Genomic DNA, 19946 nt, shown 5'->3' on the forward strand with positions numbered 1-19946 from the left:
CTTTAGTGTTTCACAAAGCAAAAAAGGACAACGTGTGGCACATAACTAAATAAGGTGAATTTTAATATTTAATATATATCATAACATCAATATTCTGATGTGATAAAGCAGCAAGATAGACAAGTTTATGTTCAAGCTGTCTTTAAACTCTGTAGAATTCAATTTCTTTACCAAGTGGACGTGGGACATGAAAAGCAAGCTGTTAGGCCTGATGGGAAAAGTAACAGATCAAGCGCAAGGAAAGGGATATGAATTCCTGGGACTAATTAGGGCTAAATTAAGTCAAAAGACTTCCTTTAGAAAGCCTGTGAAAAAATGCTTTATCTTAGTGGGAAAGCATCCTGTTAATTTGTATTGTTACAGGTTAAAAAAAAATGACTTTGTAACTTCACGTAACTTAATGATTTAATCAAGATAGGACTTGGATCGTCCTGCCAGCTGGAAAGGTGTTTAAATTGTGATAGCCTGCTCAGATCCTTTGCGTATTGACTGACGATGGGGTTTCTTGACTATTGATTCAGAATTAGCGGTGTTTATTTGATAGAGCCTTTGAACTTCTCTAATGTTTGAGCAGGGCTCTCTCCACCTAATGTATCGGTTTGTCTTAGTCTGTCAATTATTGTCTTGTCATATCCCTTGAATTTATGTATTGTATTAAGAGCTGCGTAAACTGTTGGCGCTATATAAATAAAAGATAATAATAATAATGTTTGTTTGCTTATTTGTTTAAGCGTGCAACCACACAACTAACAGTCCCTGGACTCTGGTGTTGTGTGCCTAGTGCGCTATATCATGAAACATGCATGTCTTATGCCTCCAGATGTTCCAGGAATCATGTATCTCAGTTGGCAGAGCTGCAGGTGGTTCCATTTGAAATGAATCGATAGAGTTTGATAATGCCTATATTACAATACAGAAACTCATTAAGCAGGGTTTAATACATATGCATTTTAATCTGTAAGCACCATTACATACGCAGGTTTAGTGCACTGAGCTGAACACTTAGGTGACCACTTATAATGAGAAGAAAGATCCAATCCACAGCTGAGGCCTACAGAACATTTAAAAGCCCTAAGTAGGTGCACTTATGGTTCAAATGCTCTGCATATTTACTTAATTTAAAAAAATAATATTTTTTCCCCTAAATCTGCATCATAGTTAAGAGTAAAGAAAAAAATTCCTGATGATTTCATATCCATTTATTGTAACCATGCTTTGGCACTAATAATATTGTACATCTGAGGGGTGCAAACATGCCTGCTATATCATTTGGTTTTTTTTCCACCACCTCGGTAATTGTACTCCACCTGTAGGCCCTTTGTAGGATTAGTTTGCTTTCACCAATAAAAATATAGAGATGGAGAAAGTGCTTTAGAAGTCTGCGGCCTAACAGGATTAGGATTTTAAGACTTCATCTGTGCGGAATTTGGGGATTGTAGGAGAGCTGCAGATAAGTCATCATTGCAGCTGGAGGAATTAGAAAAATATGAATGTTTAAGCAGTAGTCCCAGCTGTGTGAAGCGCTTATGTGAGCTGCTAGGTTGCTTTGATGTCAGAATGAATTTCTTTTAACCCACTGGATGACACATGTGTCCACATCCCACCCTGCGACCAAACAGCTAAGGGACGGCTGAATGGAGGAACAAACCGTTTGTCGCTGAGTTAAATGAGAGTGTTGCATTTTCTGTATATATATATATATATATATATATATATATATATATATATATATATAAAATATATTATATATATATGTTATTACACAAACATTTTAAGGATGTAGAGCAGAGGCAGTAGTTCTGCCACATGTACCATCATCTACTTCAAGATAAATACAATTACTATAACAAAGCAGTGGTGGGTTTCAACCAGATCACCTGCGGCAATATTTTGCTGTATTATTATTTATTAATTTATACAGCACCATCGTATTCTCCAACGCTGTAAGCATCAGGTCTTTTAGTAACTTTCCCAGTGATTGTTTTTCCCCAAAATAATGAAAAATTTTGGTTCCGTCCTCAACAGCTACTTTGTAAACATGAGATGTATTGGAAGTGATGAATTTGTTCCAAAAACTCGCAAACTATACACACAGAATGTGTACTCACATTCCCCGGCTCCTCTCTTGCTATCTGCACACACAGCCTTGAGAATTCATTAAAGTAGGTTCCCCTGTCTATCGTATTGCATTTAGTATGCTGTATTAGTGCTGACAGCAGGAAGGGAATTTATTTCTGGTCTTTGAATTCGGCATTAGGCGTCACTGCTTTCCCCATCTATAGTTCATACAAGTAAAATGATGAAAGGACAGTTTCGGGAACACCTCTATTAAAAACCAGATCCCAATTAGCAAAGCACACTGAAACTGCCAAGAAATGATACCAACAATCAGAATGACCGTTCCTGTAATACGGATAAATCACGTTTCCTAAATGTGTTACAAAAATCTTAGCTTATTCAAATTGTTATTATATTCATATCACATACAAGTTCATCATCGCCCACCCCAGACAGAAATCTAGAATGAGAGGTACGTCTGCCTAAACAATATGGAGGGTTTCTGGCTATGGGTTTTAGGAAATTAATACTCAAACAGAAGTATTTTCCTTGCAGATTGACATGTATGAAGAAAGGTGTAATTTAAACATATTACGGGGCATGTCTAAACACTTGCCTTGTCAGTTATTCCAATAGTTGGCTGTATTAACATTTCTAGGGATTTTTACCTATTTTGAGGCTTTTCTGGCCTGTGCCCCTCTTCTTGTAATGGACGGATCTTGCTAATACATTACACTAGACCCTGACTCTTAACAGCTTTAACAGATCTTGAATCTAAATGAATGCTAGATAAATCTAAGTTGCTGCACGCAGATGATTATTGCATTTATTTTTTTACCTATTGCAAAGTAATATTTTCAATAATTTTCCATCTTCTTACGCTAAGAATATTAATGCAAACTCTGAGCTCTCTTTTTCTCTCCCTTTCGCTGGCAGCATGCCTACCCATCATCAGACTGCAGGGAGTAATTCAGAGAAGCCTTTAATGGCCTGACACATATATAGACTTGTATACATTTATTTAAACGCCTATCCCTTTTGTGGCGCGGAGTCAAGATGCGGCAGATATGACAAATCTATTTGGCATGGCAGTCTGGATCATAATACCGCAGTGATCAGCAATGATACGCAATTTAAAGGTGCCACGCTTTAACTTTTGCACTTGTATAAAATAATTTTCTCTTAACTTTCCTTCCCGAGTATTTCCCGAGTATGGACCAGAAGGAAGATCGTTTGAACAGTCTTCGGATTAAAATAAATCAAAGGTATTTGGATTTTCACAAACCTTCAGTTCTGGTTTTCAGTTAATTTCAATGGCAGGACTCATTTAACTTAACTGTGTCCAGGAAGGATCTAAACAAAGGGCCTGTATACTGCGGCTATTTATAATGAATGTTTGGAATGATTAATATTTTAGGAACTGCCAAAAAAACTTATACTTGATCCTTCCGACCTTCTGAACGACTTCGCAATGCCTGCACAGCTCACTTTAGATTGCTGCTGCTTCATTACATATATATGTTTTTCTTTCCCTGCATTCTAATGGTTTTAGTGCCAGAGGGGTCTGGGAAACATGGCACGTGGACCACAGGTTTGTCTTGACCTTGACGGTGCCCTGACCTTTCTCCTACCCACACACACATCTCATTTCTCTTGAACGTTTGTGTTCAGCCACGTATAGGAAAACAAGGGTTAAGCATCCCCTGGGTATACATTAAACTCATAGAACAGCGTGCTTAGTTCCAAACCCCACAGATGGTAGAAGCGGGAGGAAGATGTCTCAATACATCACTGCCAAGCATGATTGCTTTAACAGATACTATATCCCTCACTAATCAAACATTCTATGAATATAATATAAATTAACAGAAAAGCAGAGTTTTTGTCTCAAAAATGACTTTTAATTATGCCTATGTGTGTGACCGTGTGTGCGCATATGTATATATAAATACATTTGCATGGTTGGCGCAGGAGTGCCTCTGTGGAGTACTTTCTAACGTGTGGAATATTCTATGCAATTTTAAAAAGTATCTTTAAAGGCCAGTAAGTACATTGATTTTACTATTTGGCCTAATCTATCTATCAATATTATAGGGACGGTAGTGCATGTAATACTTAAAACCTCCATAAACGGGAGAGGCCACTTTATTACTCGCAATAAATGTTCCTGAATATGCGAAACTCTAATGTAGTCAGGGTTGTCCTTTAAAAAACGCCCAAGGTCTCGATATTAGGCATAGCTGATTACTCAAAGCTTCCCCAATTAGAGTTTATTGTTTTAAAACTTTGTGGATTTACAGAAAGGGGAGAACCGAGCTGTCCAGGACCATTGGCCATCAGTTACTGTAAAAACTGAGTGTTCAACTACAAAATAATCTTGTACGGGACCCATAAATTAAATTCGCCACTAGCTGGATACTTTAGAACGTGCATATTGCTTCTCCTGTCTAAAAATTGAAGTAACCTATGTTGCTTGTTTGTGGTTTGCTTTACAGCAGCTCCCCAGTGCTTCTTGAAATGACTTGAAGGAAACTCTCACTCCCAAGTTTTAGGCCTCACTAAGTCCCGAACAGGAGCTTCATGTGGTTTTGTGATTGTATTCACAGCGTGAAGAGAGGCCGAACATAAATTCTCAATGAATTCCATGTAGGAGACGAAACACTAGGATGGGAAAACATTTTTCCCCTTGACTTGCTGTCAAGGAGTCTACAGCAGTGCAAGAATGCAAGGCCTGATTTACTCTGCTGTCAGGAAGAACTGAACCCTTATTCTTGTTCTTTGTAATAATAAGTCCTTTTTTTGTTGCCAGAGAGATCACAGACAAACTGCGCAGCAACAGATTCATTCTGTTTCAATTGAAAACAGCTGCCCTAAATATAATTTCATTGAAGAGCAATAGCGTGCTGAAATATTGCGATAAATGACTCAATATTAGGAAAGCGATGGCCAAAAAAACAGTCAGTTTTAAATGTAATGTTTTGATTGGTTCAGAAAAATATCCACATAGGCAAACAGACGTATCCGGCTGATCCTCCTGCCACTCAGCAAATGTTTCCACAGGGAAGAAACTGCTTTAGCATGTCATGCTTTGTCTACCAGTATCATGGCGTGTAGTGTCTTTAGTAATATCCCTATGAGGATCCACTGCTAACACATATCCCCAACCCCTAGATATTCTAAAGGTCTGCTTAACTCCCCGGTCCCTGATCTGATAAAAAGGGAGTGTGAGAGACATTAAACAAGCAGCTTTGTACGTGAAAAGTATAATCAAAATAACCCACATGTAGTCAAAGCACAGCATACATTGGTTTGTCTGACCCTGGGTATGGCTTAAGCATGCTAATGTGCCCTAACCTGGTGGCCATGCTAAGGCCATGTGCCCTTACCTAGCGCTTCTCACACACAGACAGGTTATACGTAATATTGTCTTACCTTGTGGTTTTTTCCATGCCGAAACATCATCCAGTCCTCGCCGTTGGTGCTGACCTCCAGCTTGTAAGACTTGACGTAGTAGTCAACGTGAGTTTCCTTGGAAATGGCACCTTGAGTGGCCACAGCTGTCAGCAGGGTCAAGAAGCGAAGATCCACCTGTGAAGGTGATGGACCAGAAATGAGTAAATATGTGATTTTGGTTATGGGAATGTTGAAGTGTTCCCAATTAGGCACCTTCTAAACACATTGTGGGAAAACATGAATCATCCACATCCTACGTTCCAGGCTTACTTAGTATTACCAAGAGAAAACCGCAAAAGAAAATATTTTCATATTTATTATAACAAAAGGAAAAATATTCTCTCTCAAAGAGAGTCACCTACCCAAAACCCTAAAAGAATGAATTCTGGTAATAAAGTAGGCAATAACTATTTGGCAAGGTTTACAATTACACAGCAATGGTAAAATCATTTTTTATAGAAAGTATAAATGCAGATTAGTCAAATAGAGTATCCATAACAGTGATGAGCAAGTGTCACTGCAGTGATTATCAATCAAAGGCTTCCCACAGCTTTTAAAAGATTGTATAAAGTCTTCGACACAGATACCACCCGAAAAATGTGGTGCAGAAGGCAGGCTATGCAGCTCTGGCACTTTGTTCAATAAACATGTAATGCAGTAACTGGCCAAGGCACTTTGCATTTTGCTTGGTGGCTTATTTTGCTTGCCAGATTACTAATGTGGAATAAATTATTAGAGTATTTGGCAGCTAGATAACAGCCCTGCTGAGACAATGTCCTTTCCCTTGGAGCCATAGGTGGAACGGTCAAATACCACCGTAATATAGCTTGACCTTCACCACGGAGAGGTGAAAGGTGTTGGCAAATCAAGATCTTCGAGCTTCTTTACTCTAAAAAGGCATTATTATCTAGGCTGGTGCTTACTTCATTGGCAGTTTACAGATTCGGTTACCAAACATATATTATACTATACACAAGGTATTAAAAATTCAAGACTTTTAGATGTGTTTATATAGATAGATAGATAGATAGAGGATAGGAATATCTTGTTTATATTTCGCAAGCCTATTCCAAGAGGCAATGGGTTAAACGTGGCTGACTGTTCCTAGTGCACAGGAGCCCGGCTCGGAAGGCGTTAGACTGTTCTCTGCTGTACACTAAATCCCGCTTATGCTTGGCTCTCGTCCTAAGGGAGCTGACTGGTGACGGGGTGATTTAAAGCGCTGCAGCCTGTTTCTGCAGAGGTTCAATTCATTATGGCACTCCCACCAGCTTTAGCATTATGCTTCCTGACTAACAATTAATCCTGAGCATGGTGCAGTGAGCTCCACTAAAGAGGAATACCTACTCAACGCAACCGCTTCCAAAACACTGTCTTTTAAGGGATTCAAAGGAGCCCTTGACAGGCGCTCAGCGTGATACATCAATATACCTGATTTAAACCAGTTCAGCAGACTTTGCAGCATACAGCTTATTCCCTCATCTGTTGGCATCAGCCTGGAAATGGCTATAAGCAGTAGCATTGCAGGCATCTAATACACATTTCCATGATGGGAAAAAACCCAAACATTACTTTCCCGTTCCTGAACAAAATTACCTTTTTTTTTTTTTTTTTTTTTGCAGTTGGGTCAGATGGAAATAAAAAGGTTTATTCTCAAAAAAAACATATTCCTTCAAGAGGTTTTCAATGAATATTAAATATTTTCCAACTTATTTTGCAAAAATACCTAATAGCTAATAAAAAAAAGGTATACAGAAATATAAATTTGTCCACGTGCCAAAGTACCGGCAAGAACTGATTTTCACGGGGTAAATGGGGGCCGCCAAAAGGTCAGATATTTGTTTGAACGTGTAGGTGTTTTGCAAATAAAGTTAATAACTAAACGGGGTAAAAATCGGGGAGTCAGATTAATGGTGAGGATGAAGTAAATTGGAAATAATTAGGGGAAATGATGGATAGGGTCAGATTTGAACGGAATTGTTACTTCAGAAGAGTTGTACTGAAACAGAGCTGCATTTATCCTTCATGATCTGTAGTCCTAGAGCTATGCGTGATCGTTATAAACCGTAACGACCATGAATGAATCCTTATTTACCTGCAGATATTCCTTGTTGTTGTCCGTGTTGGGGGTCCAGCCGTTATCATCACTGTTGAGTCTACTCTGTTGGGCGCTCCACCTGCCATCTGTGTATGTAGAGGAGGCACTGATCTGTTCATTAGAAATCCGTCCAGACTCCATCCCCAGAGGAACATTGCACTGGAAAGCTGAAGCAGACACACAGAGATCAGTTTGTCTCAGATTAATTTAGATCTAATTGCTCTGTTATAGAACGATCAATCTACAAAACAGCAGGTGGTATGTTAACTCTCCTTAGGAAACCCCAAATTGTCTTTCTGTTCTTATATGTATGTTATAATCTGGACAAATTAAAACTAAAAATACAATTTGGGTTCGACTCACTAATCTCTAAGTACAGCGTGGTGTAGGGCAGGTCTTGGTAAATAAGCTTTATTTTGGAGGCTATGTTGCAAATTAGTGTCAGATGCCTGCCCTTCTGATTGTATCCCAAAGGTGTCTGCATTAAGCCTCCGAAACTGTAACTGACACTAATGATATAAAAATGATAATTAAAAATGCTGTACAGTTGCTCTGGATGAGTACAGACATGCTGCATTTTAACACTGGAGAAGTTTTGCCGAGACTTAGGTACTACGGAGACAATAAGCAGAATACATAATGAGTAGAAAATGCAAGAACGGTCTAATTAAAAAAGCATCAACATCAATGCAGGATTGTACTCAATTTCACAACCTATAAACATTAGTTTGCTTCCAAAAGATGTTCTTTAATTAAAGCCACTCTACGGGAATTCTATTCCCAGGGCATTGTGGGAATCTGCCTCCAAACGAGAGGGCCTCGTAACTGTACATCCCGTAGTATAATTTCTACCAAAGGAAACATTAAGGGAAACATGGACGTTTATGTTTGAAACTTTTATTACTGAAGATGGCTTTTTGCAAATCCAGAATGATCTTGCAGTAGTTGAAGGGATAAAGATTATAAGCAATTATACTCCAAAGGGAATAAGAATGACTGACACTGAAATTATTGCGATGTGGAGAAAACTCGATAAATAAGGAAACAATGTAAAGAAAAAGAAAATAATGAGATAGGAACTCAGAAAAACAAGAATAGCTCCGGTATCAGAAAATATGAAAGACTTAGTAGCTGTAACAAGTGCACGGTTAGATGAAAGCTTGTTCTATCATGGTCTGACAGCCAAGCATCAAAATTCTGAACTCACTTTCAGGGACCTCCTGAGGGACAAGGTAATATCGAGCTGAAAACCCATCTTTAGCAACCGCCATGTCAGTGTGAAAGGTGAGGGACAGGATTCCAGTTGAAGAGCGGATCTCAGAAGGGGTCTTGGTGCCGCAATACTTGCCAATCAAGGGCCCCACTGAAGAGAAAAATAAGAGCATCTGAGTTATCGGTTGAGGGTATTAGAGTCTGACACATCCTCCTGTGTTCCACTAACAGCACTTCTGGTGCTTTCTTATCTGCTCTACAGACCACTGACAGTAATAGTATATGCAGGAGGTAGCTGCAAATTCCTGTAATCTAATACAATACACTGTAGACCAAAAGGTAGTGATTTCATTGCTTAGCATCTTGCAAAGATAGAAGGGGTAGAGGGTGATTTAATGGAAATGCTAGGAAAACGACTGTTGCTGTGCTGTTGACAGAGTATAAAGACACCGAAGTATCAGGCACAAGCCAAGAAGCCTGATGGCCTAAGAATTTATACGCAACACAATAGTTAAGAGTCTGTTCTTACTTTTTTAGCATCAGACTTCCGTGCATTTGAATTATATCTGTGCCTATCTGTGCGTATCAGGTTATTGTTTAGAGGGAACACCCAGCTAATTTCAGATGATGTCACTTTAGGGGCATCAAAGTGCTATTCATTTAATATATGAGCATATATTGCACTGCAATGCAGAGTATTTCAGATAAATCCATATTATTTTAAAAATATTATTCATTCAATGTTTGAATGATACAGCATGTAGAAGGAAAATGGGTCAGCAGAATACACTTATTAACACTTACCACCAGGAAGCCCATCCCAAATGTCCAGCCAATCATATTTGCAGTCACCCTCTCCGACTTGTAGCGGATCATACTCCAGGTCGAAAGTCAGGAACTGCAGGATTATCTCCATTTTTGGCTTGGCCAGGATAGTAAATACACAGTCCAGGTTGTGTGGGTATTTGTCTGGAAAGCTGGGAGACTCAATGGTGCCATTGATGCTGGTGAAGTTCCTTGAGCAATCTTCAGAGCCTGCAAAAGCACAAACAGGAAATATTGTCACAATGTGTCATGATCCTTGACTTGGAATGAAGAACAGAACGTTTAGGCACGAAAATAACACAGTCGGACTATCACATAGCCCTGATTAAAGTAATATTTTCCTAGATTTAATGTACAACTCTGAACATTACAGCTTTCTCTTATCTGCGGTCAATGAACAAACACTATTGCAATACATAAACGATCTGCGATTATATTTATATTGGAGCAAGTACTGCCCTATCTATTAATTGGCAGCTTCTACAGAACCTCTTGGTTGCATTGCTATCAATTGGATATTTGCTACAAGTTCTGCCCTTTAAATTATGATCTACAGCTCTAGGCTTTTCTTGAGCAAGCAGACCACTAGGTCCTCCAGCCAGCCCAGTAAATCATTTTGTGCTTGCGTTCTAATTAGGTAATACATAAACAAGTGGAAACCATATTTGCCCAGCAGCAAAAATGCAGTGTCTGCATGTAACTTCAGATACGTTTATCCAGTAACCTTCAGCATTCAGCTTACTATTCAATTATCCCAAGATCTCGCTTGTCTTCTATATTATGTGCATAAATATTTCACTCTGATACCCGGCACTGCCGCAAGTTGGGAAAAATACGCATGAAAAACCTGTTCTAGGATTCTGCTCACATGCACAACCTATACAGTGTGTGGGACCCAGGACAATAACTAGATCACTGATACAGCACAGATCCGCATACCTCTGAAACGGGGGAATGCTGAGATCCATCTCTCCCAGTCTCTCACAAATGCCACGCCATTACTTTTCACACTCCATATCTTGATGAGACAGTATATTTCTCTAATTCTTTAGCAATACAAATGAGACCGAGACTACTGATATTTTCAATAGATTCCTGTTCTCAGTGCCAGCATAAAAAAAATGCATGAAGGTGAACATATTTTTTGTAAAATGTACAATGCGAATCCTGGACTCTGGATATTTAATCGGACCCATAAATCTAACAGATTTATTTTAGGCTGATAGCTCTTTTTATTCCATGAGATATATTTGTACATAGTCGATTTAAAAAGGGAAACAATGTTTTCCTTATAGCAAGGATTAATCTATTAGGCAAAAATCTGAATAGCCCCTTTTAGAGGCACAGCAGAAGCTGTCTTTGTTACTTCCTACTTGACCCTTCTACAGCCATTCCCCATCTGAGCCCCCGGCACATTGACCCATTGCCTTGCCGAAAAGAACAATGTCTCTGATGATCCTAAATCGTATATGTACAAAGGGGCTGTTGACAGAGGAAAAGTCTCCACTTAACCTTAGTTCCCCTGACAGATCTCTCCTAAAAAAGAACTTGTGATACTGAAGTCTAAACAGACCCCTACACACTGTCACCAAGTTTTTTTGGTATCTATGATTCTTTCTTTACCATCCTCTTGATTTAGTTTAGATGTGTTACAAATGATATGTTCTTCTAGGGTGTTTCTAGATGGATGTCAATACCCTAACAGACTTGACATGTAACTCTGATATGTCTATTTCACCCACTCCGGTGATTTGGGGCCCTCCTGTATGATGTCAACAGTTCCCACATTCCACTGCAGTCCCTTAAAAATGAATTCAGAATCTCATAAAACCCCGATCTAGTGTGCATATATATTTTGAGTCATGGGTAATTTAATGTATTCTTTTGTGCTTAGCAGCAGGCAGAAGTGACCACCATGAATAGGTAAAGCTTCACCGCTTGAGTTGTGAAAAATCTATTGACCTCCAACACTTCTGTCCTTGGCTTTAATACATCACAACGTCTCTTGCCTGATTAGAAAAACTGTAAAGTGAAATGTCCCAATGATTTACAAAGATCTAAGAGAACACTCAGCTGATCAACGGCTGGCTTATTTAAGACTGACTCAGATCCCACCATTAGAAGTCATAAACAGATATTGATTCAACCCACACATCAATTTAAACCAAAGCGGTCTTTTAGGAAGAGCGATAGTGAGACCAGTTAGCAGGGAAATTTACTTTTTACAAAGTGATGCATTGGCTAGACAGAAAAAAATGAACTAGGATGAGTATTTTATAAAATGCTTTGTTTCCTAATAGAAAATGTGGTTTGATCTTCCAGGAAAGGTTAAATTAAATCCAATTTCAGAATTTTAGTTTGCTTATGATGACTATTAATCTATTTAACACAAATCTGTTTTTTTGTAGCTTTTTTTGCACTTAATGATTGTTAATGGCTATAATGTTATTATTTCCAATCTGAAAACTTTAACGCCTCTCGGTGAAAATCTAAAGCAAATTCATCTGAAATGTAGATGACGCTTAAATATTGTGATTGCTCAAAAAAGGGAGTAGTACATCTGGGAAATGCCATACTATGTAACTGCCCACTTTATCGCCAGATAAGTTACCCGAACCAACTAACCTGTTTTGAAGATCTCATATCGTAGTGAGAATCCAGCACCCTGGCGTGCATAGTCCGATATAAACCGAATGTAGATATGGGAACCCGATGAGGTGATGGTTGACGGAGCAATACTTCCACAATGTTTCCCTAGAAGCTCTGCGGATTCACTGTCCCCATCGCGGATCTCAATGAAGTCATACCTACAACACAAGAGAAGCGGTCAGCTCTACGACTACAATGAATCGGCAGAAGTTGTCACTTATGCTGCGATGTGTATAAAATGCTTATAGGAAACTTAGAAGTGTTTGTACATAATACATTTTGTTTTGGTTGTACTTATCGACAACATTTATACATCCCCTACTCATTCAACAAAAAAGACACTCTGTCTACCAGCCCTCCCCCGCCAAGGAAAGTTTGCGAGCGTAGAATAGAATTCTGGAAACATTCACTTATATCTCGTCCAAAGCCATATGTTTTACATTGAGTGTTGTGTTGGAACCGAAGGCGGAAACGGCTCGACAAACTGCTGCATTTTTGTCTTTGATATGTTCTGGACAGCTTTCCTTTTATCACTGAGCATTTCTAGGGAACACTTTATCCAAATGGCATTCCCTGTATGACAGACACATTTTGTAAACTGGGATAAAAGGTCATCCCAGGATCGGGAAACCAATGGGAAAGAGCAAGGAAAAATACATAAAGTATCTAAGCCAAGAACCGGGCCGTGGAAATGTGCAAAATAAAAAATACGTTATGATGACCACAATGTATTGTTTGCCGGTTCCTACAAAATGTGTTACCTATTTTGTAATAACATCTTTTTTAGATTTTACAAGAGGTTTTAAGTTGGGAAGTGTTTTTTGAGAGCAATAACCCAATGTCATATGTAAATAAACTGTTGTATTGTTAAAAATCACTATTTGAAGAAGAAACTATTATAAAAAAAAAAAAGGTAATTGATGACGATAAAATTGGCAAGGAATGCCATGCCAAAATATTCTCTCCTAATCTCACAATCACTTTGTTTGCTAGCAATGTGATTTATATACTTAAATGAATCACCACCACAGGATTGTAAAAAGGGCATTCTTGATCTAGTCTGCCCGTTAAAGGTAAATTGAACCGTTGATTACATATGGAGGTGCTATTAAAGTATAATAGAATAATAATAATGTGACTATTACTAGCCACATACATTGGTTAATTCCTATACGCAGCATATCAGGCTACACTGCCATATTGCTTTACCCCGAATACAGAAAAGACAGAGAAAATATCCATTAAAGTAGCCGATCCCCTCAGCAAGTTCCCACAATGCCTTTCCACTAAATCATGATATAATTACATACAGATAAGCCACTGGCCACGAAAATTTCCCCCATTTGCCATAGCTGCTGAGAATAACACTTTGACACCTTGTAAAATGTCTTCCTCAATCAATCCCAGGCCTTTCTTCTTGTTTGTTTACAATGACATTGCCGTGTAAGACAAGTGCTCGCCCCTTCATCAGGACGGGTGGGCTGGGGGGGAAGCGGCTGTGGCTGCTCTTCAGTCTGCAGATGGATCCGTGACTGCAGCACTATTCTATATCGTATAGTAGATGACGGAGCTATGTGTGCCCTGCCGTCTGTGGGTTCCCTTCACTCAGCAGCTATCTCCCAAGCAGCCTCCTGGAAGATGAGTGATCTGCTAGACAGCCCGACAGTGTGGGAATATTTCTCTCTCTATTAGTATGTGTGCCTCAGGCATGAAAATAAGATGTTAAAACCCACAGCGTATCCAGCTTCTGCATTTACAAATGGTATAATGCTGCCTACAAGTAACAAAAAAGATATAAGCAGGAATATAACACGCACACTATCTGTTATTTAATGATTTAGATAGCACCTTTGTATTGTGAAGCTCTGTAGTACAATAGGGTATGTGTGCGTGTGTGTGTGTGTGGCGTGTCAAATGATAGATTACATTATTTCCCAGTCCCTTTGTTTATCTATACAACATGTTATTAAAAGGAATATTATGGGAAATCCTAAACCCATAATACTGTTTATACATTGCTCGTGCATTAACTGAAGCCTGTCTCAGTTTGTTGCTGCATGACATCAGACGTTAAAATCCGTGACTGCCATGATGTCCCTGATGTATCATCAAAAACAAAGCATAGACTATGGGGCTGTCTCAGAAACTAACAACAGAAACTGCCAATATACGAAGTGGACAATAACACTAATTAACACTTAACACGAATCTAGATGTACATGGTACCTGTACACAATAAGAAGAGGACCCTGCTCTTGCGATCTTACGATCTACCATCAGGGCCAACTAAGACGATGCAACAGAAGCAAGGTTTATTTTAAAATAACTCTATAAATATGTATAGAGCAAAACCTACATCTCTATATTGATATAGTTAACTCTCCCTCGTTTTATAAATTTCAGTCAGAGAAGTCCAAGAGGAAGAAAGTAGCAGAATTTTCTATTCTTTGACTCTGTGGTATTATTTCTTATCAGCTTGAGCCAGAGACAGGGGGAATAGAAGATAAAGGGAAAGAAGCTTCTAACTGAAACACATTGCACATGACAAGTTAAAATGTAGAAACGATCGTATCTGTGGATAAATGGCTATGATGCGAAAGTATTATTTAACTGCTATATTGCTGAAATCACTGCTCGCTGTCATAATGTGACCCACCCTGGCTTCTCCAGTCAAATAATATAGGCATAGTAATCCACACATTCTATGCTGGTATAATGTATGGATCAAAAACGACCAGATCTCAGCTAATGTTGCTAACAGTTGCTAAGCCTGTGTTTAATTTGGGGTTTTCTACAGGCTGTCATCCAGACATTATACACTTTAATTAAAGCGTATTTCTGTCCTAAAATTGTGTCTATAAATATGCTTAGACTGAAGTTTAATTACAGTTTTTAATCCAGGATGCCACTTTTGGAATATCCTCCTACTTCAAAGGATAGGACCTTGAATCAGCCAAAAGATGATTAAAACGGAACAGTGCCACCCACTTTTACGCTCAATGAAAATGAAGGAGGATGTGCTGAATTTTGTGCCCAGAAAAGCTTGGCATTTTAGTAAATGGTATAATATGGGAGGAATATTGGTTCAGACACGAGACAGCTGGAGAGAAGTAAGAGGGGTAGGCTGAAAAGAGATGCAGAATCTCTATGTTCTTCTCATGGGCTAATGCTTTCCTTCACTCATGCTGCCCCATACCCCTGGGGCGTCTAACCACCTAACCTCCAGCTTTTACCCTACAAATACTCAAGAAAAATCTCAAAACCCACTTCATCAGAGAAACGTAAAATCTGCCACTAAAGCAACCCCCGCACTATCTCTCACCTTTCTCCATACCTTATGTTTCTCCTCACCCTGTTCCCTCTAGAGTGTAAGCTTGCGAACAGGGATCTCTCCACCTAATGTTTGTCTATTCTAGTTTTGTCAAACCCTTGATTATATGTATTGTAAGAAGCACTGCGTAAATTGTTGGCGCTATATAGAGAAAACATAATAATAATCCAGATTGTGGCTAAAGCCCAACAGATGTATCACAGTCTGAGTGTGGTGTACTAGAATGAGAGGGAGTTCCATTCAGGAGGAAGGCAGGCAGGGTGGCCAGAAGCAATGACACAAATAGAGAAGATTGCAGTGGCAGGCATGACACGTAACAGATTGACAGTGGCAAACTGGAATGAAGCCGGGTGGCAGAAAGGATTGACACAGCCACAGAGAATGGCTATTACATGTAACACAGCATGGCAGAAAAAGGAAAAGGCTGGTAGTTGGCATGACAGAGGATCAACATATACAGGACAAAGTGTAAAAGTGCCAGAAAAAATTACATTTATATATTTTTTTTTTATTTCTATGCACAAAAACATGCCACATAAACAGTCCGACGACTCTATCAACTTTATTGTTGTTTGTTATTGTCGTACATTTTGTCCAATAATAACACAGTTTCACCTATTATACCATTATTTATTTTTTTCTTTAAGTGATTTATTGATATATTTCTAACTTCTAAGGTGAAAGATCTTAAACTATTACTTATTATTTAATGCAGACAAAGAAAGCAAGTAAAAGGAATTGCAGTTAATATTGTAAAGAGACCCAAATTAATATTTTAAACAATGTACTCATCACAGCTGGGACCTCCTTGGTTTTATTGTCTTCCTGTTACTTTATTAGGCTGTCTGTCTATCTTCCTTCCATGTGACGTGACTTACTATGACTTGTCATCCCAGTCAAGCATGTTTACAGGTAATTCCCAAATTCTATTGCTTTCTGTTCAGCCTCAATGACCCTCAAAGCAGGCGAATTCTCTGCCTGTAAGGAATCAATTACTTCCTGCAACACTTTATTAAAAGTCCTCACATCTCCTGGAGCGCAATAAGAAAAGTGAGGAGGAACAAAGAAGGTTGTGATGGTTATGGAGCATAAGATCTTTGAAACCATCCTCCCCGGCCAATAGAACAAAATGTCAGGGTCTGTACATACAAACACAAACAATGTAAATTCACTCATTCAACCAGTGTTTGGGAAGATCAGATATTGGAGGTTTGATGACAGAGGTTCTGAGATTAGATCTCAACTATTTGCAGCAGCGTCTGAGCTAGTAACTAACCCTTTTGGGACTGTCTCTCTGAATTTGACTACAATTCCCATAATGCTCCTTTGGAATGCATGAAATGATGGAATGGAAGCAAACATTATGTTTAGTGAGGACACTATAAGAGAACAGATTTCAGTGAGTTTCATTTCTGTTGTGTAGTCGAACTTTGCAGAAATCAGATGATCCTGTTTTCACAATATGGATTTTCTGGCTCTAACACCTTCTCCGTTACAGCACTCGCTAATTAATTCTTAAAGTCGTTTAACACCCTCTACATCACTCTCAAGTGAAAGAATAATTTGCACTTTTTGAAAGAGATGCTCGATGGAATTAGCAATTCATACAAACAGGTTTAAAGGGGAAACGTAAGGACATAGCTCTGTTATTTTATTTAACTTTGAACACAATAAAAAGCATTGTGTTTTTAGTCGAATAAAGTCCATTATATATTTGATCATTAATGGGAGCGCAACAGAAATGTACAATTCTTTACATAGAGCCATAATATGCAGAACATTTCTTACTGTTTAGAATGCTCAGGCCTTAGGATTCCAGCAAATTGTACAGATGCAAACTGGCATATGTGGGTCAAGACATCAATTATTTATAACTTAAGGATATTCTAACATGTGAATTCATTTATAAAAGACACTAACAATTTACCTCTCATTTCCAGAGACGGCTAACACAAAGCTAAGATCCTACCTTGCTCCACAGGCTTTATTCGTCACCAAAAAATCCTAAAAACCCTTTAAAGGGCAGAATAATTAATGTACCACTTACACCCCCGAGTCATGTGATTTACTTTGATACGAATGGGTTAAATAACATAGATCAGCAGGTCTGATACTGCACTGTAGGTTGCAATGTTTCTTGATGACTTCATCTGTGCATTAGGGATTGGAAAAATGCACATGCTTTATAAATAGTGTTTTATGGGTAGTGGGATCTACGTTCGTATCTTGGGCCTAAAGGTCCCCAGTGCACACGTGAGATCAATAGTAATCAATGGCTTAGTGCTGGCACTCGAGAAACCTCAACCCAGCGGGTCAGACGAGGATTCTATTTAATCTATAGGGTAATGACATCATGTGGAATATGCCAGACACTGGAATCAGACAGGATTCTGACATTAGTGATCTTGCTGCCTCTCGACAAATTATTCTGGGTCTGTAAAATCTTTCTAGTTATGAACCTAAGGCAGTCGGTTTCCTAAAATGATTAACTATCCATGAAGAACTATCCACGGAGTCTCCAACCAAACATAAAAGTATTTCGAGTGTGAGCGAATGTTCTGCAGGGGGAAGTGAGCACTTACTTGCAATCGTGTTTTTCAATTTCAAAGTGAGGGTTGAAGTTAAGTACAATCTTCTGGTTGGGTTCTGGAGCGCTGATAATCCACTCGCAGTTCTGATGAGATGGGTAGTCATTCGGATACCCAGGGGAGGTGATGTACCCAGGATCTTTGGCATTTAGATGACCACCACATGAGTTTGCTGCAAAACAAAAGTATAACACTTCAATTAAACACTCAACAACCACCAGCGTAGGTCAAGTACTATATTTCATAGAATAAATAACAAATGTGTTTAGAGTGAGGGGTGGTTTTTTTTATACATTTCTGCTCTTAGAAGTTTGCTGTGCCTTAAAATCAGCCACATGTTTGGCCTTAAATAAATTACGCTGGATAAACAAAGGGGATTTTTGGTGGTCTTTCTTAAAACTATTGGATTGACGCACTAGTTGAAATTCTAGTTAAATACGTTCATTAACATAGCTTTGCATAGTGTGTAGTAGACAAGTCCAAAAGTGTCATCTCAGCATCTTTGCAGAATAAAACACAGCCTTGGCCCAACACTGATGTGGCAGTGCAATCAATCACAGGTCGTGATTCCTTCGCACCCTCAGTAACCGTTACTTGCAAATGTTACTAATTCGCCAAGCCTACTGCCTCAATGTTATGAGGGCTGCTAACATGGTTTCCCTTATATATAGATGAAAGAACCCAAACTTGTGTTTTGGGATTGGTTGCCTCTATTAACCAACATACACAAAGGAACAATCTAGAGTTTCAATGTGAAGTCCTGTACAGTATGATCTTTCATTTAGAAGCTATGCTCGTGAATATGCCTAATAATCATGAATAAGCCAGAATCCTGAGCAGTGATATACCATCAAGCCCTGCAGGGTTGTTCCAGTCTAGGAAAGCATTTCATTGCACCATTAAATTTATTTTATTTTACTACCCAATGAATCGCCCAAAAACAAAGTTACTGTATGTGACAGAAGAACAAAAAGTAAGCAACTCTAATAAGCAGTAATTATAAAGGCAGTAATTATATACCTATATCATTTCACTGTGTGTGCAAGGGTCTGTTTCAAGGATGTGTCTCCTTGTACATAGGTGTGATGACTTTTGTCACAGCCACCCACAGGTTAATGGGAAATAGGTCAAAGTCCAGTAGCTCACCAAGAATTTGCCCTCTATGCCCTTTGGCTTGCCCAGACTATAGACCCCTAAAAGCATAGAGCAAAAAATAAACAAAGAAGGATATACTAATTCACCCTTGAGGGTCTTGTCCATTAAATAACCCCTCCCAATGCTTTCTCCTTAAAAATGTAACCCAAAGAGCATATTAACCCATTGAGTGCAAAAGGAGGATGAAAACCAACAGTCAATATTTCTAGCAAAAAAGTTAGTCAAAGCTGTCAAAGAAGACTCACTAACACACGCAGGGACGGACAATGCTTAATCATAAATGAGCTAAACCCAAGATAAACTCTCCTGTAATTTCTGGTGCTGTACAAATTGCAGGTTGGAGTGCTTATCTGTGACAAAAGAGATTTCCTTCCTGCTCTTTATCCAAGAACACTGTGAGTTAAATGCATATTTTAGAAAGTCGATGTTCGGAACCAAGGCTTTGCCAAGAATAACAGAACAAACGATGCTTCAGCGTCCCTTCGTTTGTAACCCCAACCTTGTGTCTCTCGATGTTGTTTCATAGCCTTCTCACAAAAATATTCATGATAACAGGCATCTGCTATTGACAAGGATA

General features: G+C 38.8%; 1 protein-coding gene across 2 annotated transcripts in view; it reads right to left on the minus strand.

Annotated features, from left to right (window-relative positions):
- NRP2 (neuropilin 2) overlaps positions 1-19946 on the minus strand; it is a 71466-nt gene that overhangs the window by 33969 nt on the left and 17551 nt on the right. For both annotated transcript variants that reach the window (XM_053472189.1, XM_053472190.1), the window contains exons 2-7: positions 18209-18386; positions 12272-12453; positions 9626-9856; positions 8817-8972; positions 7607-7776; positions 5491-5646 (exon numbers count right to left, since the gene is read on the minus strand). In XM_053472189.1, coding sequence (XP_053328164.1) covers positions 5491-5646; positions 7607-7776; positions 8817-8972; positions 9626-9856; positions 12272-12453; positions 18209-18386 — 1073 coding nt within the window. The remainder of the gene's footprint in view (positions 1-5490; positions 5647-7606; positions 7777-8816; positions 8973-9625; positions 9857-12271; positions 12454-18208; positions 18387-19946) is intronic.

This window comes from Spea bombifrons, chromosome 7, assembly GCF_027358695.1.
Source record: "Spea bombifrons isolate aSpeBom1 chromosome 7, aSpeBom1.2.pri, whole genome shotgun sequence".
Classification (NCBI taxonomy): domain Eukaryota; kingdom Metazoa; phylum Chordata; class Amphibia; order Anura; family Pelobatidae; genus Spea; species Spea bombifrons.